The following is a 26418-nucleotide window of genomic DNA, read 5'->3' as shown; positions in this document are numbered from 1 at the left end:
AAAATCTTCACTCCCATGTTTCAGAAGGCTGACTGATTATTTTATAATATGATATGATATGATATTATATTAAAAGAAAATGATATACTAAAACTATAGAATTATAAAACTTTAGAATTAGAACAATTCTTATCTCCACTTGCTGCACCTGTTGTTGAGCATGTGTGTGTAGTGGTGTTTGAGGGACAAGGGAAGAGAATCTTGACTCCATGTTTCAGAAGGCTGGTTTATTGTTTATGATATATATTATATTAAAAGAAAATTATATACTAAATCTATAGAATTATAAAACTATAGAATTAGAACAATTCTCATCTCCACTTGCTGCACCTGTTGTTGGGCATGTGTGTGGCGGTGTTTGAGGGCCCCCAGGAGGAGGGAAGAGATGAGAATCTTGACTCCATGTTTCAGAAGGCTGATTTATTATTTTATGATATTATATTATATTAAAAGAAAATTATATTCTAAAACTATAGAATTATAAAACTTCAAAATTAGAACAATTCTTATCTCCACTTGCTGCATCTGTTGTTGGGCACGTGTCTGTGGTGGTGTTTGAGGGTCCCCAGGACAAGGGAAGAGATGAAAATTTTAATTGTTCTTTTAGGAATTTTTAGCTCCACATTTCCCAACGTTGCCATCCCTGAACACTTTTTGGTTTTTATATCCTTAAAAGCCACGAGAGGGAGCACGACCGTTAGAAATGACAAAATTCCAGCGACTTTCAGCTCTTCCTTCCAGAGGAAAAGGGCACGGCATCCTGTACTAGTCATGAGCAGCTCTCCTTTAACCTCTGGGCAGTTTGCTCGGCTGCAGTGGCCACAAACGCCTCCAGGAACATGATAAAAACGTCTCTCCTCCCCTCATGGGCTCAAAAATACAAAGTAATTCTCAGCAAGGCAACATCAGGCTTTCAATAAGACCAGAAAAATAAAATGATTGTATTTGTAGTACAATTATTTCGTTTCCACACACACTTTACCAGCAGGGAAACCGAAACCCATGAGCTCCACTATTCCAGAAGTCTGGAAGGATGATGGAGATTCCCTTCCCTCTCCCTTCCATCCATCCTTGTTGGCTCTCTGGCACCACAAGGAATCCCTCTCATGTCCTAATGCCTTAATTCCCACTCAAAAGAGATTGTTCTCCTCCTGACAGTCCTGGAAGCCACCTCTGAGCACGGATCTCCCCTCCCCAGTTCCCACTGCTCCCTCACTGCTCACTCCTGGAGGTTTCAGCCCAGCTCAGCTCCTCACTCCTTTTCCAGCCATGATCCCTTTTGGCACATCCCTGTTCCCAGACCAGCTCTGGATTCCATCCCTGCACGTTCCTGCCGAAGCTGGTGACTTCCTCACTCTGGCCATTCACCTCCTGAGTGTCTCCATCTTCACCTCCTGAGTGTCTCCATCCTTAGCCTGCTTGTGGCATCCCTTACTCAGCCATTCCTCAAAATCCCTCTCCCCACACTGAAAAAATTCTATTTCTAAAAAAACCTATTTTTAAAAACTTTCAGAATCCAAGAATCAGCAGAAAATCCTGCCACTCCTCATTTTCTCTCCTTGACTTGCAAATGCTCAGTCAGTGTTTTATTCACTTCCCAAAGCTCACTGCAGAGCTTTTGGCCAGGCTGGCTGGGGCACATTTCCCTACAGGCTCCCTAAAAATGGATGGTTACTCACTGCTGATGGCTTCCCTTTCCTTTTCCCAACAATTCAGTGGTGTCACATCCTGAGGGGGGACGGAAGCTCAGAGTCACCTCTGTCCTCCTCCACTTCTCACCCTGGCACACAACGGCCTCGTGTGCTCTGCTGGCCCTTGGGATTGAAATCTCTGCAGGTATTGGTGAAATTATTTTGTATTTTCCTTGCTTTTGGCTTTCCTTCTGCTGGTGAAACCAAGCACAGCATTTCCTGCTGCTGCCAAACAAAGTTCAAGCCCAGAATGTGGCTCCACACACAGCAAAGGGCGATAAAAATATTGTCAACTGAGACAACTCAAATCTACTTTTCCCATCTAAATGTTTTTTTTATTCATGACACCTGGGGGAGAAGGTGAATCCCAGCAGGACAAACACCCTCTTTTTCTCTAACACACATTTCCAGGGAGTATTTCTAGCAAGGAAAAAGAGACAAACACAGGAATTTACATATTTTTTTCCTTAAAAACAAGACCCAGGCAGACAATGCTGCTCTTCTTTTCTTTTCACTCTGCTCTTGTGCTCTTTTTACTCTAACCTTGCAATGAAAATTGCTCCTGAAAAGCCACTTCCTGCTCGGGGTGAGCTTACAGCTGCTACAGAGGTTGCAATTATTCTCTTCAAACTGTTTGGGGGTTTGGTTTTAGTTTCATTAAAGATTTCAACAGCTCAGCAGCAGGATGTGCCTGTGTGAGTGACCAGTGAGTGGGAATTGGTTCTGGATTGGGATGAAGCACATTTTTAAAATTGCAGCATTTAAGTCTCTTGAATTCAATTCTTTCTTCCAAACTTTTCAGGCATTTCATGGCTAATTTCCATTAAAAAACTGCAATTTGACTGTGGGAGAAGTGGGGGATGAATTCCCAGAGCAGCACTGAGTGGCAAAGGCCACAGATTTCTATCACCAGTCTGTTTTTCTGACAAAGACCAGATTTATACCAAACAATGGAGATCCCTCATAAAGAAAAGCCCCAAACAGCAGAACAACAACTTCTGTTTGAGTGTTAAACTGGCAGCAAAGACAGAGCTTTGGAAGTTGTTTTTACTCTCAGCTCGCAAAAACTCAGCAGATTATTACCCTTAAATAGAAATATGTGAGTAAATATAACTATAAATAGAAATATATATATATAAAATACATATAAAAGATACATAAAATCTTAAAAATATGTTTTAAAAAATCTAAATACATATAAATAATTCCAGGCTAAGCCACAAGAATGGTCTGAGGAGCACATACATACCTACAGTGAACCACAATGGGTCCAGCATGGGCAGGATTCAAGGTCTTGACTTTTTTCAGGAATTTCAGCATGCCAATAGGTGTGAAAGGCACCCCAAAATCCGGCCAGCTGGTGAAGTGGAGCTGTGTGACCAGCCTTGGAGCTTTGCATCCCTCCTGGAGCTGCAGGAATACCCAGATTCTCAGTGTCACATCTCATTTTTCATGTTGGTTTTGGGGATTTAGTAGTTGATAATTATTGGGGTTTTTTTAAATATTATTTAAGTATATAGACAGTATTAGTTATTTTACAGATATGTTTGAGTTGTTTGTATTGTTAGTTACAAAACCAAAAATATTAGTTATTGTTTGATAGTTATAGCTATTTTTGTAAAAGGTAAATGTACAACATTTATTTATGTATAATTTACATTTATTTATGTATAATACATATATGTATTATTTATATGTATATAATACAAGATGTATTATTATATGTAAATAATACATATCTGTATTATTTATGTATAAAACATATACATTTATTTATGTATAATACATTTATTTATGTATAATATTCTATATTTTGCAAAAGTCGAAACTATAATATAGTTAAAACTATAATATAAAATAATTTAAAATAATAGTTAAAACTATAATACATTTATTACACTGGTCATAAATGAAAATATAATTAATAATTGATGTTGTGAGAATCCAAGTTCCACAGGGGCCAGATCACAGCTATTATATTAAAAGCAGTTAAAAGTGATTACAAATATATTAAAATCCTCATGATTAACGATGGTAAAAGTGAATTTACAATAGCAAAACGAAAAACCACACAGTTATTTAGCCTAAATCACTATGTAGTTGTTTTAAAAGAAGTTAGAAGTGACTATAAATATATTAAAATCCTTGTGATTAACAATTGGTAGAAGTTAATTTACAATAGCAAAACCAACAACCACACAGTTTTTTAGCCTAAATCACTATGTGGGTGTTTTAAAAGTAGCTAGAAGTGATTACAAATATATTAAAATCCTTATGATTAATAGATGGTAAAAGTGAATTTACAATAGCAAAACCAACAACACACAGTTATTTAGCCTAGATCACTATGTGGTTTTTGGCTAAAAATCAGCCCAATTTCTGAAATTCTGATTTCTCAAAGAGCCTCAATTCCTTGCAAGGAACATTTGAGGTTTTCTCCATCCCCCAGGGCAGAGGGAAGGCCGGGAGCAGCCGGGGCCTCACCGAGTGCACGCAGAACTTGCGGATGGTGTAATCCACCAGCACCATGGAATCCTCCACGGACACACGGACACTGCCGTACGTCCAGCAGCCCTGGTCAGGCCAGTACTGGAAACACTTCTCCTGCACAAAAACATGGAATTTCAGCGCCAAACACGGGGAACTTCAGAGCCAAGCACGGGGAATTTCACAGCCAAACCCAGGGAATCTTAGAACCAAACCCAGAGAATTTCAGAGCCAAGCATGGGAAATTTCTCAACTAAACCCAGGGAGCTTCACAACCAAACCCACAGAATTTCAGAGCCAAGCACAGGCAACACATAGAGTTTCAGAACCAAACCCACGGAATTTCAGAGCCTAACACAGGGAACTTCAGAGTCAAACCCAGGGAACTTCAGAGCCAAAACCACAGAATTTTAGAACCAAACCCAGGGAATTTCAGAGCCAAACACACGGAATTTTAGAACCAAACTCTGGGAATTTGACAACCAAGCCCCAGGAATTTCAGAGCAAAGCATGGGGAATTTCAAAACTAAACCCAGGGAATCTCAGAATCAAACCCAGGGAATTTTAGAACCAAACCCAGGGAATCTTAGAACCAAAACATGGAATTTCAGAGCAAAGCACAGGGAATTTCGGAACCAAAACCAGGGAATTTCAGAACCAAGCACAGGGAATCTCAGAGGCAGACCCAGGGAATCTTGGAACCAAACCCACGGAATTTTAGAACCAAACCCACGGAATTTCAGAACCAAGCAAAGGGAATCTTAGAACCAAACCCAGGGCATTTCACAACCAAACCCAGGGAATTTCAGAGCCAAGCATGGGGAATCTCAGAACTAAGCCCAGGAAATTTCAGAACCAAACCCAGGGAACTTCAGAACCAAGCACAGGGAATTTCAGAACCCAACCGAGGAAATCTTAGAACCAAACCTGGGGAATCTCAGAGCCAAACCCGGGGGATTTCACAGCCAAACCCAGGGAATTTCACAGCCAAACCTAGGGAATTACACAGCCAAACCCAGGGAATTTCAGAGCAAAGCACAGGGAATTTCAGAGCAAAGCACAGGGAATTTCAGAACCAAAACCAGGGAATCTCAGAGCCAGACCCAGGCAATCTCAGAGCCAAACCCATGGAATTTTAGAACCAAACCCACAGAATTTCAGAATCAAGCAAAGGGAATCTTAGAACCAAACCCAGGGAATTTCAGAACCAAACCCGGGGGATTTCAGAACCAAACCCAGGGAATTTTATCACCCTGACTTTGCTTTCCCTGCCACGCTCTCCTAGCTGGCTCCAGGGAAGGCGAGCACAGCTGGGAGTGTGCAGAGCTCCTTATCTGGCACAACTTCAGCACCCTGCTACTGCTTCTTAAACTGATGCAGAGAAGGTGAGAACAGCTTTGAATTGTTTTTTTAACAACTCAGACCCCACAGCTTTTGTTTCAGTTTGGCAGCTTTGTTACAGGGTGTCCAACTGTGGGGTCTGTGGGGTTTTCACTCTGATTTGGAGCCTTAGCTGCAGACACTGAGAAATTCAAAGCAGTTCTGCTTTGGAGCCATCAGGAATATCCAGATTTAACAGTTCTGGCTTCTCCCACTGGGAATTGTCCCTCATGGCCTGGCTTTGCTGTTTGAGCTTCATCAAGCTGCAGTGAAAGTGCAGGAAAATCAAGACCAGGAGGAAAACAAGGAATGCCCATCCTCAGGGGAGGAGGGGGGCACAGGAAGGAACAGCAGCACCCTCACAACACAGAAGCCTTCATTTGTCTTTGTTTAGTTGACAAACTGTGCATTTTGAAACCTAGCACTCAGGAAAATGAGCCGAGTTTTTATCTTCCTTCCTAATCAATCCCATCCAGAAGTGCTGCCTTACACTGGGATAAAACCACAGGAGTTTTCCTTTGGCCCTGGGCTATGCAGGACACAATTGTCCATCAGAATTTTCTCCCTGAGATCACCTGACATAAATGAGTATTTTAGAAATGAAAACTGCATTTTGGAGCAGAAACTCAGCTGTGCAGGGCAGGAAGTGGTGAGAAATGCACCTGGTCAGACCGTGAGCAGCCAGGACTGCTCTTGGAGCACAGGGGACATCCAGAGCAGGGTGAAAGCTCCTTACCTCCTTTCTTTCTTTCAGGTTGGTCAACATGACAATAACGGCTGATTTCTGCTCCCAGATCATCCTCCAGAAGTCATTGACTGTTTCCTGCTTGGGGCCTGCAGACAGAACAGGGAACTGCTCAGGACAGGGGCTGGATGGGGCAGATCCCAGAGCAGTCCCACAGCCTGCCCTGGGCACCCGCCCACAGCTGTGTCTGCTACACCTGCACAGCTTTGGAATCTACCAAATTTCTATATTTATGCACTAAATAACCCCCCCTCTTGTTTTCTTTTACATCATCATGAACCCAAATCTACATTTTCAGAAGGAATCTCCTCTTTTGAAATACCACTCATAGAATCACAGAATGGTCTGAGTTGGAAAGGACTTTAAAGATCATTTAAATCATTTAATAATTTACTTTTTACTCCCTGCCATGGCAAGGACACCTCCCACTGTCCCAGGTGCTCCCAGCCCCAGTGTCCAGCCTGGCCTTGGGCACTGCCAGGGATCCAGGGGCAGCCCCAGCTGCTCTGGGCACCCTGGGCCAGGGCCTGCCCACCCTCACAGGGAACAATTTATTCCCCAAATGCCATCTAAATCTACCCCTTGTCAGCTTAAAGCCATTCCCTGTGTCCTGTCCCTCCATCCCTTGTCCCCAGTCCCTCCCCAGCTCTCCTGGAGCCCCTTAGGCACTGGAAGAGTCTCTAACACATTAAATCTTAAATTATTATTTAATCTTTTAACTACTTTAACTACTGTTTCCAGCAAAGAGGGTCAGGAGGGGGAAATGAGCCCCTGCCAGAGCAGAACCTACAGAACTGCCTGGAGGCAGCTGCTCACCTCACACACATCTCAAGTTCATTTCAGCCGTAACCTCCAAACCCAGCGTCCCCCTGACCACCACGTGCAGCTAAAAACAACCTCTCCACCACATCTGTCATTAAATGTGCTCAGCCCTGAGCTATAGAGAAGAGAGAAATGAGAAGGAGTTACCTTGTGCTGCTATAAATTTATTCTTTTCTTTGTAACCCTGTGGAAATAAATGCCACAGCAGTTAGAAGGTGAAAGGCCGAGGTGTGCTAGCAGAGAATTACTTCTTTAATGGCCAAAGTTTGGCCAGCTGTGGGCAGCCCTCAACTCACATCTATGTATGATGCATTGATGTAGTCTGAAGGTGGGACTCCATCAATTTGGGTCAAAATCACTCTGGAATGATCATCTGAAAGAAAAGAAGGGCATTGGCCAGTTAGTAAATGTGAAATACGGTATTTCCTTGCAAGCAGGAGGGCTGGAAAGGCACAGAGTTCCCAAACACAGACAACATGAACAGCATTTCTGACCAGTGAAATTGTTATTTGAGTGTTTGCAGCACGTGAGCAGCACCAGCAGCCTGCTCAGTGCCAAAATGAATTGTCTGGTTTAAAAGAAAAGCGAATGGCTTACATGGCAGGATGTTGGGGTATCTGTTCTTCTCCCTGTTTTCCTCCTTATTTGCCATTTCAAACGTTCCCTGCACATATCCAGACGTTAATGACTGAAAAAAACCAAAAGATACAGAGTCAATGTGTTAGAAAACAAGTGACTTTGACTGCACACAGCTTAGGGAAAATTTGCATCCAACAACACTAAATATATTTCAACTTTTTCCCCCAATAACTTTAATTCCTCTCTATCCTGGCAGGTTTGACTCCAGACAAGGAGTTCAGCAGCTGGGGAGAGAGAGGGAATCGTTTCCCTCCGAGATCACAGTTGTTTAGCAAATTGTTCAACTCGGAGCTGCTGCCTGGAGCTGCCATCTGCCACGGTGACTCAGAGCCACTGAGGGCAGCCACAGGGGCTGGGCTGAGCCACAGGAACAGGGCTGGGCTGAGCCCTTCATCCACTGCTCAGGGCATCACAAATCCAACATCCTGCTCAGCTCTGCACGTGAGGGCCCAGCCCTGGGTGGAAAGGAGGAAGGGAAAATAAATTATATAATAAATAAATAGAAATTTATTATATTAATTTTTATATTATAATAAATAATAGCAATATAAATATACGAAGAATATACAATACAAATTATATATTTGTCATATTATAAATAATGATAATATAATAATCTTATAATATTATAATTCTATATTATTAGAATATGCTATATTATATTAATTATAATATAATATTAATAAATTATATACTATACATTATATACTATATAATATATACTATATACTATATAATATAAAATATATAGTATATACTATATAATATACAATATGCAATATGTTATATTATATTATCTATTATAATAATATAATTATATTATAGTATTATATATAAGATATAAAAATATATCATATTATTACACATTATTATTGAATATTATTATTACATTATTTATTAATAATAAAACACTATATAATATACAATATATAATTATATATATTATATTATATAATAATATAATATAATATATACTGTATACTATATACTATATAATATACAATATGCAATGTTATATTATATTATCTATTATAATACTATAATTATATTATAGTATTATATATAAAGATATAAAAATATATCATATTATTACACATTATTATTGAATATTATTATTACATTATTTATTAATAATAAAATACCACATAATATATAATATATAATTATATATATTATATAATATAATAATATAATATAATATATATACTGTATACTATATACTATATAATATACAATATGCAAGATGTTATATTATATTATCTATTATAATAATATAATTATATTATAGTATTATATATGATATAAAATATATCATATTATTGCACATTATTATTGAATATTATTGTTACATTATTCATTATTAATAGAATATTTTTTATTATTGGGTTAAAATCATTTTAACCCATAAAAAATAAAGGGTTTTTATGCAGCGTGAGTCAAGTTCTGAGCGCAGGTAAATTTAGTCTGGGTTAAAAATAACCAACCAGCCATGGAGGGCAATAAACCAAAGGAAAAAACAGAGAAGAGGGTGAAGATGAAAGCAAGGAGGTGCCCAAGGTGGAGCTCCTCCACAGCTGAGATGCTGCCACTGCAAATGGACCAAAGCAGAACCAGAATTTGAGAAGTTCTTTAAGTGGATTTCAGGAAGTTCCTTAAGCCGAGCTCCAAAAGCCCCAGGGGCAGCAGGGTGGAGCCCAGTGAGGTAAAATGCCAGCAGTGTGGGAAGGCAGCAGCACCTTGTGCCCCCTGCGCTCCCCCTGCCAGGCTGAGTCCCACAGGGCAAGGACAAACGTGGGCAGGGCCTGCCAGGCTGGCAGAGCAGGGCTGGGATCCCCAGAACTGCACAGGGGGCCGGGGGGACACAGGGGGGACACAGGGGGACACAGGGGGACACAGGGGGCACGGGCAGCCCTGAGCCCCAGCACACAGGGAACACCACCCTGCACTCCTGCGTTTGGTTTATGGGGCTGTGAATGGAGAAGAGAGGAGGCTGAAAGAGGGCTGAGGAAGAAGGCTGCTGTCAGACTGCTTAATTCCTCATCTGAATGTAGCCCGTGGCTTTTTATCAGCCCATTTTGCTGACTGAAGCACATTTATGAAACACAAAACCAAAAAAGAAATAGGGGAAGGTGTCCCTGTCCGTGGCAAGGGGTTGGAACTGGATGAACTTCAAGCTCCTTCCAACCCAAACCATTCTGTGACCCTATGAAATAATTATCTTTTTAACCACAACCTCTTCAAACTTCAAGTCAGGCACCCAATTTTCAATTAACAGCCAGAGAAGTTCTGGATTTTCCTGACAGCAGCTTTTTTCCTCAGCCCTCTTTCACCCTCTGTCGCAGACATCTTTTCATTAAAAATCCTTTCTTGGGATTTTTTCTTCCTGAGAAGCTGAGAGGCTTCAAGAACAAAATGCAAACATTGATTATCTGCTGCTGTGGAATGCAACAGGTGCATCTGTGATTGGCCCATCTTAGATGTTTATAATTAATGGCCAATCCCAGCCCTGTTAGCTTGGACTCTCTGTCCCAGACACAAACCTTTATTATTCATTTTCCTTTCCATTCTTGGCTTAGCTAGCCTTCTAAGATGCAACTTTTCCTTCTATTCTTTTTAGTATAGTTTTAATGTAATGTATATCATAAAATAATAAATCAAGCCTTCTGAGCATGGAGTCAACATTCTCGTGTCTTCCTTCAACACAAGACCCCTGTGACCACCATCACAACCCTCCTCTCTTTCCCATTCACAGTTCCATGTGCCACAACAACCCCAGCAAACCATGAGTGCAGGGTTCCCTGTGTGCTGGGGGGGCCAGGGCTGAAATGAAAAATCCATTTAAAAGAATTATCTTTGGCCAGATCTCTGCTGCTGAGCCCTGCAGGGCCCAGGCAGCTCCTGGTGCCCAGGGTGGGTGCTGAGCCCCGGGCAGAGCCCAGCTCCTGCTGCACCCACAGGGAGGATGTGAATGAATCACCCCTGCTGCTCCTCAGCACATCCTCCCAAATCCTCCCTCCTGCACCCTGAATCACGAGGAGCTGACGGGTCCTGCCTCGTCTGTGCCACCCCACCCTGGCCTGACCCCCAGGCACTGACCCTAAACTCCCACTGGAGCTCTGAGAGGCTCAGCCCAGCCAGGATCAGCACATTTCCTCCTTTTTTAGCACTGGAGGAGCCACAGGGATGTCTTAATCAAGCCAGAATTCAAATTTCAAAAGAAAGCTCTAAGGGGAAGCTTTTCAGTAATTCATCTGAAAATCAAGGTGGTAATCCCAAACTTCCAGGGATGATCAACAGAGGTGGGGGCTTTACAGAAAGGAATCAATTTTATTTCAATTTTTTGTTCTTTTTTTTTTCCTATGAAGAAAGAACACACTCTGCCAGTGCCCAATGTTCACAAAGGAATCACATAAAAAAAGAAGGAGCCTCTGCTATTCTGGTGTGTCCAAGGGGTGCAATGGACCTCTTAAGGGTCATGCAGGCTTTAAGGACAAAATCCAAGCTGCTGGAGAACACCATTAGCACATAAATCCAAGAGAACTGTCCTCAAAGTCAGGAACTGTCCTCAAAACTCTTTTCTCCCTGCTGGGTGTCTTCATCTTTTAATGTCTGGTTTCTTTTTACCAAAAAAATCACTTGGGACCAAACTCCTCAGGTTGGTGCATGTGCCTGGCTCCCAGAACTCACCATTCTCAGCCCAAATTTGTCCCTAGTTCCCACGGGAGCTCCTGTATCTGCATTCCCAGGGATGCCTGGCCCCTGACATGTGGGCTGTGGAGTGGGCAGAGATCCCTGGAGCATCCCCAGGGCAGGGCTGAGGCACAGAACCAGAGCATCATGGAATGGTTTGGGTTGGGAGGATCTTTCACATCCCACCCAGTGCCACCCCTGCCATGGCAGGGACACCTTCCCCTGTCCCAGGCTGCTCCAAGTCCTGTCCAGCCTGGCCTGGGACACTTCCAGCCCTCCCAGGCTGGAGCAGACAGCTCATCCAGCCGCAGGAAAAAAACCACATTGAGCATCAACCCCACCACTGCTCATTTTCGGGGATCAGACCCCAGGTTTTTGGGTGTGGGCAGAATCCCACATGCTCACAGCATGGGGCAGAAAATTACCAAAGCAAAGAAGGGCTTAAAAATGAAAACAGATGGTTTGTTTCACTCTGAACCTCAGAGCAAATTCACCAGGAGAGTCAAAATTCACCAGCGCGCACCGTGTCAGGCTGGTCCTCACTTTCATTTTCAGCTTTGAGGAGAATTTCTACAATGCTCCCTGTGTGATAAGGCAAAAATCTGTGGTTTAAATTTATCATCAACCAAACTGCAGCTCTAAATATGCTCCCAATTAAGAAGGTAACTCAACAGCCTGCCTAATCAACACGTGCCTTGGCTCTCACAAATCCACGCCTGACATTTAAACTCCTGCTCTGCTTCTGCTGTGGAGGGAAGTGAAGTCATAAAAAATCTGGAAAAGGCCCCCAAACTCAGACTCCTGGTGTTGTTTCTCCACAGGAATCCTGCAGGAGCTCAGCACAGGCTCCAGGTGCAGCTCATCCCTACAACCACAAAATCCTGCCCAAGGCCACGCTCAACAGGAGAGCCCTGTGAGCTGAGACACCTCACAGAAACTCTGTGCTGCAAAGAGGGGAGTGCTGGGATGGCAACCAAGAGCAAACAGTCAAATTATCAGGAAAAAACAAGTCAAATCTCACCAGGACAATATTAAGGCCACACTGTGTTGTCTCCTCTAAGTATTTCCCGTGAGGGTGAAACACCCAGATCCCCCCAAATCCCCCAGCACCATCATGAAAATCAATGCTGAACAGGTTTATATTCAATGTTCCTGTCCTCCAGCTTCAGGCAAACACTGAAGACTTTCTTTAAATGCTAGCAAGAAGCAAACAGTTCATATAATACCAATTCAGCATCAGAAATCAGTAAAAACTCCAGGTTTTATCCAGATGAAAAGTCCCCACACACCACAGAACCTGTAGGAACAGCACCAATCATGCACCAACCACAGAATTATAGATGTTCACGGATATTTTGGTTTTTCCCCCATTTTCAGCCATCCACGTGTAAAAACTTACATTAAACTCCTCCCTGAAGAGTTTCCCCTCGTCGGCCGAGCGTATCCGGATTTCCTCCTCCAGGTTTTCCACAGGAATGGGGAAATACTTCTTGGGGCCCGAGGGAGACCTGCTGAGCAGCATCACCCGCTGCTGTTCTGTCAGCACAAGGGCAGCGTGTGTTAAAGGCATGGCCACGGCCACAGATCCCAGCTACAAATTCATCTTGGTGCTGAGAGACGCCAAAGCAAACTGCTGCCATGACACTCTGAGCTGCTAAAGGGGATTTAGAGGAAATTAAAACACCAAATCATAGGCCAAGTGGCTGCTTTGAGAGCATAATGGTATCAAGAAGAACTAGAGCTGGTGAAAAGAATGATTTCTCTGTTTACACTGGATTAGAAAGTGACCAAGTTTTATTCAGAAAAGGAGAAGGCTCTTTCTGCTGACAGGGCAAGGACAGCTTTTGGTACCTATCACCAAGGAGGTGCTGCCAGATTATTTCATTTCAAGGGGAAATAATGCTAATAATAATAACAACAAAAAATAATTTAGCTGTAACTTGGCAGCCAACAGAAGCTGTGCCCCAAGAGGAGCTGCTGCCCCGTGCACAGGAACACCCCAGCAGGAAGCTGATGGGTATTTTTAGGTTTTTGGCTTTTCCTCTGACTGTCACCCTCTTCAGCTCACTCACCCCTTCACACATGGTCAAGCAGAGCTGACACAAACCACAGATTGATTATTTTATCTTTAACTTGATCATTTCTCTCTGGGTTGTGATTAGAACAACCTGCCCAGCCCTCCCAGGTTTGAGCTGGGCCCCACAGAGGAGCCAGCCTGGGGTTCCCCACGGGCAGAAACAAACCCAGCACAACTCAAACCAGGGGGAAACACTTGGAACTCCTCAGAGAGTTTTATTTCAGCGCCTCTGGCTTCAAACTGCCCCATCTCAACCCCCTGCCTCACGTTCAGAAAGCACCCAGTGTATTCACAAAGTGTTAAGGACTTTTTGCCCCATTTTAAGAAGAAATCCTGCAATTCCTTCTCCAGATATAGATCACAGTGTTAAGGACTTTTCCCCCATTTTAAGAAGAAATCCTGCAATTCCTTCTCCAGATACAAGGATGACAGTGTCACAAACGTGGATCTCAGCTGGCACCCTGGTAAAACATCTCCAAAGAGCCCAGGCAGGTTTTACACAGAAACATTTGCTGCATCACAAAGTGAAACCTATTTCAAAGCAGCAACTGAAAGTTAAGATTTTCCAAAGACTGCTTGAGTATTTCTAAATATGGATCTCCAGTCCAAGGCCAGCTTGGAGGGGACAACCAAGGGCTGGAAATGTCCCTGTACATGGCACCAGGGTTGGAACTGGATGAGTTTAAGGTCTCTTCCAATCCAAACTATTTGTGATTGTATTTTTTCAGACTCTTTTCTCTGTAACAACAACCCTGTCACTTATATCAGAAACAAAAGCAAACACTGAGTAATTTTGAATTAAAGACAGAAATAAAAGTGAGAGTTTGAAAGCAAATCTGCCCATACCTTGTTCTTCCAAGATCCCATTTGGCATCTTCTTGTCCCCGGAGTTGACCACAGCTTTCCTGTGTCTCCTGAACCTGGAACAACAGAGGCACCACATCAATCCACAATTCTGGCAAGAGCCAACAGCAGCATTCCCCCCCAGGCCCTTTTTACAGACAGTGTAATTCTGGAGAAGCTCTTTCTGTTCATGCTGGCAGGGAGAGCAGGGCAGGCACGAGGCTCTGCCTCGCTTCTGCTTCCGTGGGAGGGCTCCGAGAAAGGATGGGCTGAGCCCACAAAAAACCACCCACCTGAAAAAATACCCCACCAGCACCACGAAAATGATCACCACCAGCACCAGGATCAGCAGGGAAGTCAGCAGCTCCTTGTGCAAGGTGTTCTCCTCAGTGGAGTCTGGGGATGGAACAAGAAATGTGGAATATGAGACGTGGATTGCCTCATCTGGCACAAAAACTGTGCTTAAGGCACCAAAAATCCTGCCCAATTATCTGCCTCTATTTACTAAAAGCTTCACAATACCTGACACAGGCAAAACTAAAATTGAAAGTTAATTTTTATTATTTTTTAGATTTTTCTCCCCTGTCAAAAGCACAACCAAACCAGTGCTGCTGAGAAAATCCAAGATATTTTTCAGCTTCCCTGTAATCAGAGAAAGCTGAACAGCTATAAGGTACCAAGCTGAATTTGAAGCCCATTCAAAGGTTTGCTGCAGTGCCCTAATGCACATCAGCTGCTTCTAAACCACCTTTCATATATATATATATATAAAATGCCACCTTTCACAGAGATTTTATTCACTGAAATTCTAAGAGATTTTATTCACTGAAATTCTATATAAACATAAGAACAAGCAGGAATAATGACATTTGTCTCGGAATGGAGATTAAAGAACATCTTTGTTATATCTGGTACGAGCTCTGAGTCTCACCCTTGTGTTCACAGTGTTTTGTGGAAGTGTCTCTTTACCTTTCACTTTCATTATGCTTCTGGAACCTTTTCGTTCTACTGAATAATTCAATACAGAACAGATTAAAATCATTAAAAACCCAACATGTTTTATTTAAGGAAGCCAAACTCCCAGTCTGAACCTTCAGCAAGCAAAACACAACCCTACAACCACTCTTCCAAAATTAAGGCAATTTCTGCTGCTGCTGGTATTTGAGATTTTTTTTTCCTCTTTTAAACTACATTTATACACTTCAAGGAGTTTTTTTCTCATTCCTACAGTGGTCTTTGAGAGCTGACTGACAGAAGGGTTGGATGGGATATTGGGAGGGAATTCCTGGCTGGGATGGAATTCCCAGAGCAGCTGTGGCTGTTCCTGGATCCCTGGCAGTGCCCAAGGCCAGGCTGGACAGGGCTTGGACACCCTGGGACAGTGGAAGGTGTCCCTGCCATTTTTAAGTTCCCTTCCATCCCAAACAATTCTGGGATTAAAAAAAATATATTTAGGAATTTAGGAGTAGGCAACACCTGCAGTAATCCAGAAAGGATTCATGTGGATCAGATAAACACCCAGAATTGATGGCTACAAAACCATCTGAGTGTTGGGAGCAGCTGGAAACTCTCTGGGTGCTCCACAGGGTGTGAGGGCATGGGGGAAAATTCCTGGAGAGGCACAGGTGAGCTCAGGACTCACAGAGGCTCATAAATCAACGTCATAACCCAGAGACAGGGAAGGCAATAAAAGGCATGAGGGATGACTTTGAGGTGGTGTGCAAAGATAAAAGTGACAGGCATGACAAAACTGCAGTCAGGAGCTTGGCAGGGGTTCAGGAAATCACTCCTGGAAGGAGTGGCTGGGTGAGGATGAATAACCACCCAACACCTTCTGTGGGGTGTTCTGCAGCTCTGCCTGGAAGCCAAGGCTGGCAAGGAAACAAACACAAAAAAAATAAAAATCCCTGGTTCTGTCCCTCGCAGACAAAATGCAGCCACTTGCATGGAGTTAGAAATGTCACCCTGAGGATGTCAGAATGCTGCAGGATTTGGGGGCTTGTGCTGGTTCTCTTTAGCTCTGTGACAAGACCCATGACATGAGAGGGGAAACAACAAGTTTGCATCACGAGGGAGTTAAAATTTCCCTCAGACAATTACACAATTAAAAAAAAAAAAAATCACCCCTCTCTTCCTTTCACAGAACTGCTGCACCATTTTTGGAGTGCCTGTGGAGAAGTGATTCCCAGGCAAACACTGAAAGCTCAATCCCAGCCAGGAAAAGAGAAGCTGAACCACCAGTACCAGTAAATGTGAGTTTAACATCTCAGAGCTGAATGCCACTGGGCAAAGCCAGCACAGGCCCCCTGGCACTGCACTCACACACTCTGAGTCTGGCCTGGAGGGACCTTTAAATGTCACCCCGTCCACCCCCTGACCTGAAACCACCTATTTCTGAAGTTCTGCTTTGCAAACTAATTCTTGGAATTGAGTGTCTGCAGAGAATCCCCCTGGCATTTAAATACCAAATAAAATGAGCCAGATTCCTTCTCCATAACTCAGTTTCCTGATGCTGCCTCATCTTCTCCATGAAACCACCACCACGGGTCTCACAGGGAAGTCCCAGCTCTGGGTCCTCCTGGGTGTTACAGAGTCACACATTGCTTTGGGCTGGAAGGGACCTTAAAAATCACCCAGTGCCACCCCTGCCATGGCAGGGACACCTCCCACTGTCCCAGGTGCTCCCAGCCCCAGTGTCCAGCCTGGCCTTGGGCACTGCCAGGGATCCAGGGGCAGCCCCAGCTGCTCTGGGAATTCCATCCCAGCCCTGCCCACCCTGCCAGGGAACAATTCCCAATTCCCAATCTCCCATCCATCCCTGCCCTCTGGCACTGGGAGCCATTCCCTGTGTCCTGCCCCTCCATCCTCTTCCCCAATCCCTCCCCAGCTCTCCTGGAGCCCCTTCAGGCCCTGGAAAGCCACACTGAGGTCACCCCAGAGCTTCTGCTCTCTAGGTGAACAATCCCAGCTCTCCCAGCCTTTCCTCCATCTGAACATTTTGGTTCATCCCCACTCATTTGGCTCCCATTCATTTGGTTCCCACTGAACATTTGGGTTCATCCCCACTCATTTGGCTCCCACTGAACATTTGGGTTCATCCCCACTCATTTGGCTCCCACTGAACATTTGGGTTCATCCCCACTCATTTGGCTCCCACTGAACATTTGGGTTCATCCCCATTCATTTGGCTCCCACTGAACATTTGGGTTCATCCCCACTCATTTGGCTCCCACTGAACATTTGGGTTCATCCCCACTCATTTGGCTCCCACTGAACATTTGGGTTCATTCCCACAGCTCCAGGTCCTCCCCAGGGCTGGACACGGTGTCCTGGCTGGGGTCTCTCCAGAGAGGAGAGACACAAAATCTTATTTTCACATTGCCACTGACTTGTTGGAAGTTGGAACCAGCACTAAAGAGCAGCCCCAAAGCTGCCCCATTTTCCTGCCTTTTAACCTGCAACTCCTCTGATAAATTCATCCCCTCTGAAGGCTCAGACATCGGTGATGGGAAGGGATTGTGAGGATTCAAAAGCACCAGGAGACCTCATGGAGTAAATACCAGTGGAATGTAAACATTTGGAAAGGTATTTAAAGGTTTACAACTGCAGCTCCCAGGCTGCTTGCACATTGCAACGACTCCACAAGTAAAAATACAAGAGGAAGTAAAACAATCCAGACTATGATTAATCCTGGGGAATTTACAAATATTTGAATTACCAGGAGCTACAGGATGGTCACAGACAGTATCATGAATAAACAGTCTGTAACAAGGATCCGGGAGCATTGAGGTGTCTCTACTGGAAATATACATTTATTTATGCAAATCCTAATAAATATGAGCTTGGAAGTCAGAACTAGATGCTCCCTTCCAACCCAAACCATTCTGTGGTTTGATGGTTTACGTTTATTTAATGCAGTTAAATACCTGCAGTAAAGATCAGGGCAAATTTCCAGTAAATAGCAGTACAGTAAAGCCCAGAATATTCTCATTTTCTGAAAGGGAAATTTCAAGGTAGCAATTTCATGGCTGCAATTTCAGGGTGTTCTTGTAGGAGGTAAAATGGCAGCAGTGCTAAAAATCGACCCATCCAGACAAGGTAACCATGTTTTAAATAAGAATAAAGCTGACATTGTAATTCAGCAAATCTTGGAAAAAATCAAGGCAGCTCAAATAATGACATGAAATCATTTATACCTATTCCTTTCAGAATCAAAGGTATCTTTTGGGATCACACATCAAATTAGCATGTAAAAGGAAAGCTGATTTTTTTAGGCTCTTTTAGTTCTTCCCATAGTCTGTTAAATGGAGTTTTCTTTATGCTTCAATCAAAAATCTTTATTTTTGTATTTTAAAATGCTGTATTAATTCAATGGCTATCAAATTTATTAGATAATCCAATTATCTTGGTACTCTTTCTGCAGCAATGTAATTTTCAGGGTGCACCTAACTTGCCTGTCAGACAAAACTCTTCCTCACTGCAGAGCCAGGAAGGCTTTGATATTTAGGAAAAACAGTTTAGTCACACCAATCATTTCTGAACCATATCACTGAAATTAAAGATTTAATTAAAATAGGGATGATCAGATTACTCTTATCCATATTATCAGACTTAATAACAAAGGGAGTTTTGCCATCAGTGTTGTTCATCTTCAGAGCTTAATTCCAAATTGTGTTGGATTTAAGATTCTGGGAAGTGATAAAGACAACAAGTGACTTCCCCTTCTCAATTCCCATATTCTGACATATACAGCCCAATATTAGTAACTTGTTTTTCTACAGCTGCAGGTGCCAGACAAGAAGCAGGGACCAAAAACTACTTGACAATACTTCAAACGGATTAATTAGCAAATCCACACTCGGCTAAAGCTTTGTTCCTTTGAATAATCTGGGTTTTTTGGGAGCACTCAGCACAGCCACACTCAGATTGTCACTGCTGATGGAGGAGCCCCTGTCCCCCCACCTCCCCTTCCCCAGCTGAGCTCTGGAGTGCTCCAGTCAGAGTCTGCAGAAGGCAAATGCTCACACCCGAATCAGCAGCAAATCCTAGACTGGTTTGGGATGGGAAGACCCTCAAAATGATCCTGTTCCACCCCTGCCATGGCAGGGACACCTCCCACTGTCCCAGGTGCTCCAATCCCCAATGTCCAGCCTGGCCTTGGGCACTGCCAGGGATCCAGGGGCAGCCACAGCTGCTCTGGGCACCTGTGCCAGGGCTGCTCACCCTCATTTTCTTCCCATCTAAATCTTCCCTATTTCCATTTAAATTACTACAACCAAGAATCAAAACAATCCAAGGGGCCATGAGCCCAGCCTGGCATTTGATTCCTCTCCTTCCCCAGGGGTGTAAAGTTCACAAACAGATTAAAAGCAAATAAAGCAACAAATCAGCCTTCTATGAAACACTGGGTGTCAACACCAGTGACCTGCACAGTCATCAAAACGTGGTCACATTGCTCATAGGGGACATCAGCAGCTCCACCTCCCTGGTTTGGGCTGGAAGGGACCTCAGAGATTATCCTAGCCTAACCCTGCCATGGCAGGGACACCTTGCACCAAGCCAGGGTGCTCCAAGCCCTGCCCAACCTGGCCTTGGGCACTTCCTCAAAGCCCCCAAATTCCCCTGAACAAGCTCCTCCCCAGCACTGGCAGTGTCAGGACACGGTTGTGGGAGGGTTTGAGGAGGAAGAAATTCTGCAAACAGATATGAGGATGAATGTGAGGTGCTGTGGTGGCCCAGAGTGATGCCTCAGGTTTGGCTTTTCTGTGTTTCACATTCTGTGCTGCTTTAGTGTGTGGGGCTGGGTTCACATCAGGGATGGTGAGCTCTGTGCACAGAGCAGGGAGACAAAACAATTCCTGCTCCAGCTGGGCACCAAGGACAAATGACCCAAATCTCAGCCCAAGAGCACAAATACCGTGGGCTGGAGAGAGAAAAACAAGCAGGGTGGGACTGCAGGGGCTAAAGCTGGAATGGGACAATGAACTGCAAGGTGCAAATGGAGCAGAACTGATCCCAGTGACAGACCCCGTGCCCGCTCGTGCATTTTGGGGCCATTTTGGTTCATCTTGGGTGCAGCCCTGGCTGGGCTCTTGTGCTGCCCAAGGTGGGTCCATGGAGGAGATCCTTGGAATCAATCCCTGCTTTATTCTGTGACTCTGCCCGGTCTCTACTCTCGGTCAGGCTTCACAAGGCATCAAGAGAGGAGGAGATCACTCTCAGCTCCTGGAACCACAACTCTCCTGTTTCTCCCCTGGCAGGACCCTCCACAGGACACCTCACACCCTCCTTGAGTCTTTGCATGAAAACGCAGAACTCCTGCCAAGGCTCCTTATGATGTTTCAATCCATTCATCCTGCTGTCTAATGAAAATTGATTTCCTGTTATCTGTGCCCACATCCCCTCAGACCCCCCTGGCAGCTCCTGGGCCCTGCAGCTCCCCCACCTCTGCCATGCTTTACCCTCCCACAGCAAAGAGAAAGTGAAACCCCAACGCCACCCACGTGCCAGCCAAGCCCAGAGCACACCTGGCACCATCAGAACTGTGTCAGTGGGGCCAAAGTCCTGCAAACACATCCAGGACTGAGCCCCCAGGGACACCCCATGCCCATCCTGCCCCCCAGGTCACTCCTTACTGGTGGCTGTGGTTGTTTTGGGCAGCTCTGTTCCATTGGGTGGCAGGGCTCGTGCAAAAATGAAACTAACACAGAGCAGCAGGAGCGAGCAGGAATGTTCCATCCTGGACCTGCAAGGAAGCAAAGCAGAGATAAATTTTCAGGTCAAATTGATATCATGGGGTTTTTTTCCCCCCCTCGTGGCAGAAGGAAGCTAAAAGTAAAAGCAATGCTTGCTTGAAATTTAAATTTATTTAAAGCCTGTTTTATACTCTCCCGTCACCTCAGCACTGAATGCTCAGTTTTGATCCAAAAAGAAAAAGAAAATACAACTTGTGCACGCCAAATATTCAGGTTTTGATGAGGTTTTAAATCCAACAACAGAATGGCAACACTCAGGTATGGCTCACAGACAACACCAGAAATCAGGGCAAAAATGCTCCCTCCATAAAAAAAGCCATCTGAGGACACTGAGGAAACAGTCCTGGGAGTCAGCCCCAGAGATAAGAGGAAAATTCATAACAAAGAGGAAAAGTTTTTCACCACAAGCAGCCCAGTAACACCAGAAAGCTCTGAGTCCCTTTAAGAGTTTTTACACACTTTTAGGGTTTCCTTATGCCACTTGACTCCCTTAGCCACAGATGGGGGGCTCCATGGATGAATTCCTTGGGGGAATGTTTGCCACAGCTGAGTCTGCTTTCTAAACACAGAATTTCAGCATTGGTGAGACCAGAAAATAATCTCCAGTGTGAAGAAAATTGGAGGAAAAGCGTGATGAGAACGTGCTGTCTCTTGATTCAGGGAAATTCATAGATGGAGATAAATAAACAGGTCCAAACCCTCTAAACAGAGGTGGAAAAGAAATGTTGTTATTAATTTGTTGTGATTTATCCAATCCCTAATGAACAGATTAATGAGGAGAGGCTCCCATCTCAGCCATCAGCCAGTCCTGTTTGATTTAGAAACAATTTCACACAACCTTTGCTTCGTGGCAGGATTTATCCAGAGGGTGGCTCTGCAGCCACTGCTAAAATTCTGTCCCTGGAAATGCTGCTCCCCAGAGCTCCCTGTTTCAGGGTAATACACTGAATTTACCAGCACAATTTCCACAGGGTATTACACAGTCCTGCCTCACAACACACTAAAAAACCCAGGAATTTGGCAGCCATTAGAATAACCATTAGAAAATCCTGCCTTTCCATGTAAAGTGGGATAATCCACCAGAAATAATCCCTGGATAAGCTCAAATATAGAGAAATCTCCCGTGACAACAACTTTCACACCACCTTTGCATCGCTCTCACGGCTGTTACTCAGAAGGGAAATATTCCCAGTCATTCCCAGCCTCTCCAAAGCCTGGTCCTACACCCAGGAGTAAATTCAAACTCAGCACACAGCGGCTATTCCTTGGATACACTGTTGGGAAGCTCAATTTTTTTTTTCTAATACAATAAGTGAAAAAATAGAAATTAAATAAAAATATTTAAAATATTATTATTAACTATAAAATAATAAAAATATTTTAAAATATTATTACCATCAAACTTTATTTTCTTAATTTTTCCCCCAGTCCAGCTTGCTACTAATTTACTCCTTCAATTCCTTCTACTACTATTTCTAATTTACTCCTTCAATTCCCTCTACTACTATTTCTAATTTAAGCAGCCTAAATGTCTTACAATCTAATCCCATTCTTGGGGTTTTACAATCCCATTCTTTCCCAATCCCATTCCTGGGATTAGACAGTTCATTGTGTTCAACACCTCACTGCAAACTGTGCCTGCATCCTTTTGAGCATTACATAAATGTCCCAAATTAACTATTTATAATTATATTATATTTATAATTAGAAAGCTTGGGACACACAGCAGCACTGAATGGAACTGAAGGGAAGGGAAAGGAAGGAGGGTTTGGAAAAGTGGAATAAAGCCAGAATAAAAGTGGAATTAACAGGGAAGAGGTGCTGAATGCTGGGATGCTCCCACCCTCAGCAAAGGCTGCTGAAATCCACTGGAATTTTGGGTACTCAATCCTGGCAGGGGCTGATTTTCCAAGGCAGCGCTGAGTTCACTTTCTCATCCTTAAAATACACCCAGCTCCTTAAAAAAAAAATAAAAACGCCACAGAATAATTGAAGTTGCTGGAAGGTTTCCAGGAGAGCAGAAAGCGAAAGGAACATCAGTGCTTCTCTCCAAATCCCTGTCAGGGGGTTTTCCAGATGCCAATTCCCTGCCAGACCCCTGTTCTTTGGGATGTGATAAAAAACCATAAAATTCTCTGGGATGTGATAAAGGGTGGCTGGAACACGCTGTGGTGCCCCTCAATTTATCAGAAATAAACACAGCCACGAAGATTATGCAAATCCTGAGATTTTGGGTTTGGCCAAAGCCCTTTGCATTCCCAGCTCCTGAAGAGAGGAGGAGGAGGAAAACTCCAAGGGAATCCAGGAGCTGCAGAGCTGAGGTGGATGGACTAAGCAAAGGACTGGGCTCAGCAGCACCAAGCAGAAAATCATGGAATTAAGGCTGGGAAAGACCTTTAAGATCATCAAATCCAACCATTCCCAGCACTGCCAAGGCCACCACTGTCCTATGTCCCCAGTGCCACCTCCACATGGATTTTAAATCCCTCCAGGGATGGGGACTCCAAACTGCCCTGGGCAGCTCTGCCAGGCCTGGACAAACCTTTCCATGAGGAAATTTTCCCGAATTTCCAATCTAAACCTCCCCTGGCACAGCTTGAGGCTGTTTCCTCTCATCCTGTCCCTTCTCTTCCCACTGGGGTGGATGGGGAGGTGCCCAAGCTGCAATCCCACAAAAAATCCCACAAAAACACAGTGAGTTTTACTCTATATTTGTATTTATGGCCTTCACGTACAGGCCTGCAACATTACCATTTTCTGAACCAAAAAAAAACAGCAAAAACCCACTGCTGCAGGCACAGCAGCATTTCCCACATTCTCCTCACTCACAAAAGCACAAAGTCATGATACAGCCTGGTAAAACAAGAAGGAAAAAATAGTAACAACTCTCCTGAGAGAACAGGCAGGGAGAAAAGCAGGGCTGAGCAGGGAAGGACAACCATGTGCTACAAAAGAAACCTCTTGTTGATAAAAGTGCAAAGGAAAAGATCCAGGGAGAGACAAACTGTTATTATTACACAGCTCTGCTGTAGGGCAACTCCTGAAAAAAGAAATAGGAACTGCCTTTAAAACAAAAAAAGTGAATTTATCAACTCATATCCTACTGCATTCAGTCTTTATTCCCTGGATGTGCACGGGCCGGGCTCTGCTCCCAGGGGAACAGCAAAAGGACAAGAGGATTGGCCTCAAACGGTGCCAGGGGAGGCTCAGGGTGGACATCAGGAGGAATTTTGTCACAGAAAGCGTGGCCAGGCACTGGCAGGGGCTGCCCAGGGAGCTTTGGAGTGCCCATCCATGGAGGTGGCACTCAGGGCTCTGGGTGGGGACAAGGTGGGGATAGGGCACAGCAGGGACTCGGTGATCCTGGAGGGCTTTTCCATCTGAAATGACTCCACGATTCTATTCTGAATGGCTCAGGCACCTCAGGTTTAACCACAGGGACTGATTTTTATTGTTCTTTATTACTGCTCTGGGACACCTTCCTATAGGAATGTGCTCCCTGTTGATGGAGCGACAAAACCATCCTTTGTCCCTTTAAAAAGGAAAGAAGCTCAGAAGTTTCTCTCTTCAACTGAACAGAAAAGCACCTCACAGGCCTAGGGGACTTCACCTCTCCACCATCCCAGGCTGCTCCAAGCCCCATCCAGCCTGGCCTTGGGCACTCTCAGGGATGGGGCAGCCATGGATTCCCTGTCCAAGGAGCCAGAGCAGCTGGAAAGCAGCTGGAATGGGATCAGCTCAGGGATCAGAGCAGCCTGGGACACCTCTGGCCAGCTCCTCCTGCTGCCCGAGGAGGCAGTGTGAGGACAGCCCAGCTCCCCAAAACGTGAATAAATGGCATTCTTTCCAGGGATTAATGGATTACCACACATGGCTAATTTCTATTTTGGCCACAGAACTGAATCCTCATCTGACCTGACAGCTCAAGAGTAAAACCTGGGCTTGGAGAAGAAAATAGGCCAACAAAACCTCCGTGTGTCACGTGGCCCTGCCACAGATCTGAGTCCTGCTCCTTTTCCCAGGGATGCACCAGCTGCTTCAGAGCAGGTTAAACTGATATCCACCTAAAGCAGGAAAAATAAATCAGAGAAACACCTCAGATAACACAGAGGAGAGTGGAGAGACTGGTGGGATTTGTGTTTTCCCCCCAGCTCAGGTCCTGCCCCAGCCTCTCAGTGCTACAGAAGTCACATTTGCAAGGATAAGCACCGTCAATTCAGAAAACAGAATTAAAAATGAGAGACACAAAAGCCTTGTCACTGTAGGCTGATAGAGCCATAGGCCACCAAGACCAAGTGCCAACCTCAAAAATTTGGTAGTTTAATTTAAAAACCAAGAAAAACACCAAAAAGGGAATGAGGAGACAACACTCACCCTCTCTCTTTGCTCTTCCTGCTTTCCACCCATAAATCCCAACACCCTGCTGGTCCCTGTAAAGATTCCCCAGAGCAGCTGTGGCTGTTCCTGGATCCCTGGAAGTGCCCAAGCCCAGCCTGGAGCTCCCTGGGACAGTGGAAGGTGTCCCTGCCCAGGGATGAAATGGGTTGGGCTCTAAGGTCCCTTCCAACCCAAACCATTCTGTGATTCCGTGGTAAGAATCCCAAGCCCCAGTGCCTGTTTTTCCAGCTGCCTGGGGGTTCCCTTACCTGGAGCAGGTGAGCTGGCACAGCAGCTCCCTCTTGGCTGCAATCCCAGGCACCAGGAGCTGCTCCCACTTCCAGTTGGGCTGATTGCAGCTGTTCTCCTTTTCCTGAAGCCCTGGCTTCAGAGAAGTCAGGGACCGTGTCTGCTGACCCATCCCAGGTTACAGTTTAACTGGAATTGCTCTCCCATGACCTCATTTGTGCTTAGGGCTTTATTGCCCCATTATGTCATCAGGGCAAGCAAGCCATGCTGCATGCAGCATTCCCAAAACTGCTCCCTTCAATGACAAAACACCTGGGAAGAGAAGAGCTCCTCCCTTTCCCAAAGGAATGAGGGAAATTAGGAACTCACATCAAGCTGGAACCATGAATGGTTTTAGAGCATGTCTAAAAAAATACAATTTGGTTAAATATTCTCTGTCTTTTAGGAACTTGAGGCAGTGAAACTAAATGTATTTTGAGTGTTGCAGGTGATGTCATTTATTAAGTAAATGGCTTTCAAGCTATTTATCAGTTGTTCTTTCTTACCTTAAAATGTCTGGGCATAAATTGGAATCACAGAATGGTTTGGGTTGGAAGGGACCTTAAAGCTCATCCCACCCCACCCCTGCCATGGGCAGGGACACCTTCCACCATCCCAGGGAGC

At 44.4% G+C, this 26418-nt stretch overlaps 1 protein-coding gene across 1 annotated transcript in view; it reads right to left on the bottom strand.

The window, feature by feature from the left end:
• Positions 1-25927, bottom strand: part of PTPRE (protein tyrosine phosphatase receptor type E) — a 36757-nt gene extending 10830 nt beyond the window's left edge. Inside the window, exons 1-11 of the mRNA XM_030951766.1 lie at positions 25776-25927; positions 21010-21119; positions 14668-14770; positions 14378-14451; positions 12854-12990; positions 7723-7813; positions 7422-7498; positions 7273-7309; positions 6295-6392; positions 4176-4295; positions 2941-3101 (exon numbers count right to left, since the gene is read on the bottom strand). Coding sequence (XP_030807626.1) covers positions 2941-3101; positions 4176-4295; positions 6295-6392; positions 7273-7309; positions 7422-7498; positions 7723-7813; positions 12854-12990; positions 14378-14451; positions 14668-14770; positions 21010-21119; positions 25776-25927 — 1160 coding nt within the window. The remainder of the gene's footprint in view (positions 1-2940; positions 3102-4175; positions 4296-6294; positions 6393-7272; positions 7310-7421; positions 7499-7722; positions 7814-12853; positions 12991-14377; positions 14452-14667; positions 14771-21009; positions 21120-25775) is intronic.
• Between the last annotated feature and the right edge of the window lie 491 nt (positions 25928-26418).

Source organism: Camarhynchus parvulus, chromosome 6 (assembly GCF_901933205.1).
Source record: "Camarhynchus parvulus chromosome 6, STF_HiC, whole genome shotgun sequence".
Taxonomy (NCBI): Eukaryota; Metazoa; Chordata; class Aves; order Passeriformes; family Thraupidae; genus Camarhynchus; species Camarhynchus parvulus.
This window is presented reverse-complemented; position numbering and strand designations above follow the sequence as displayed.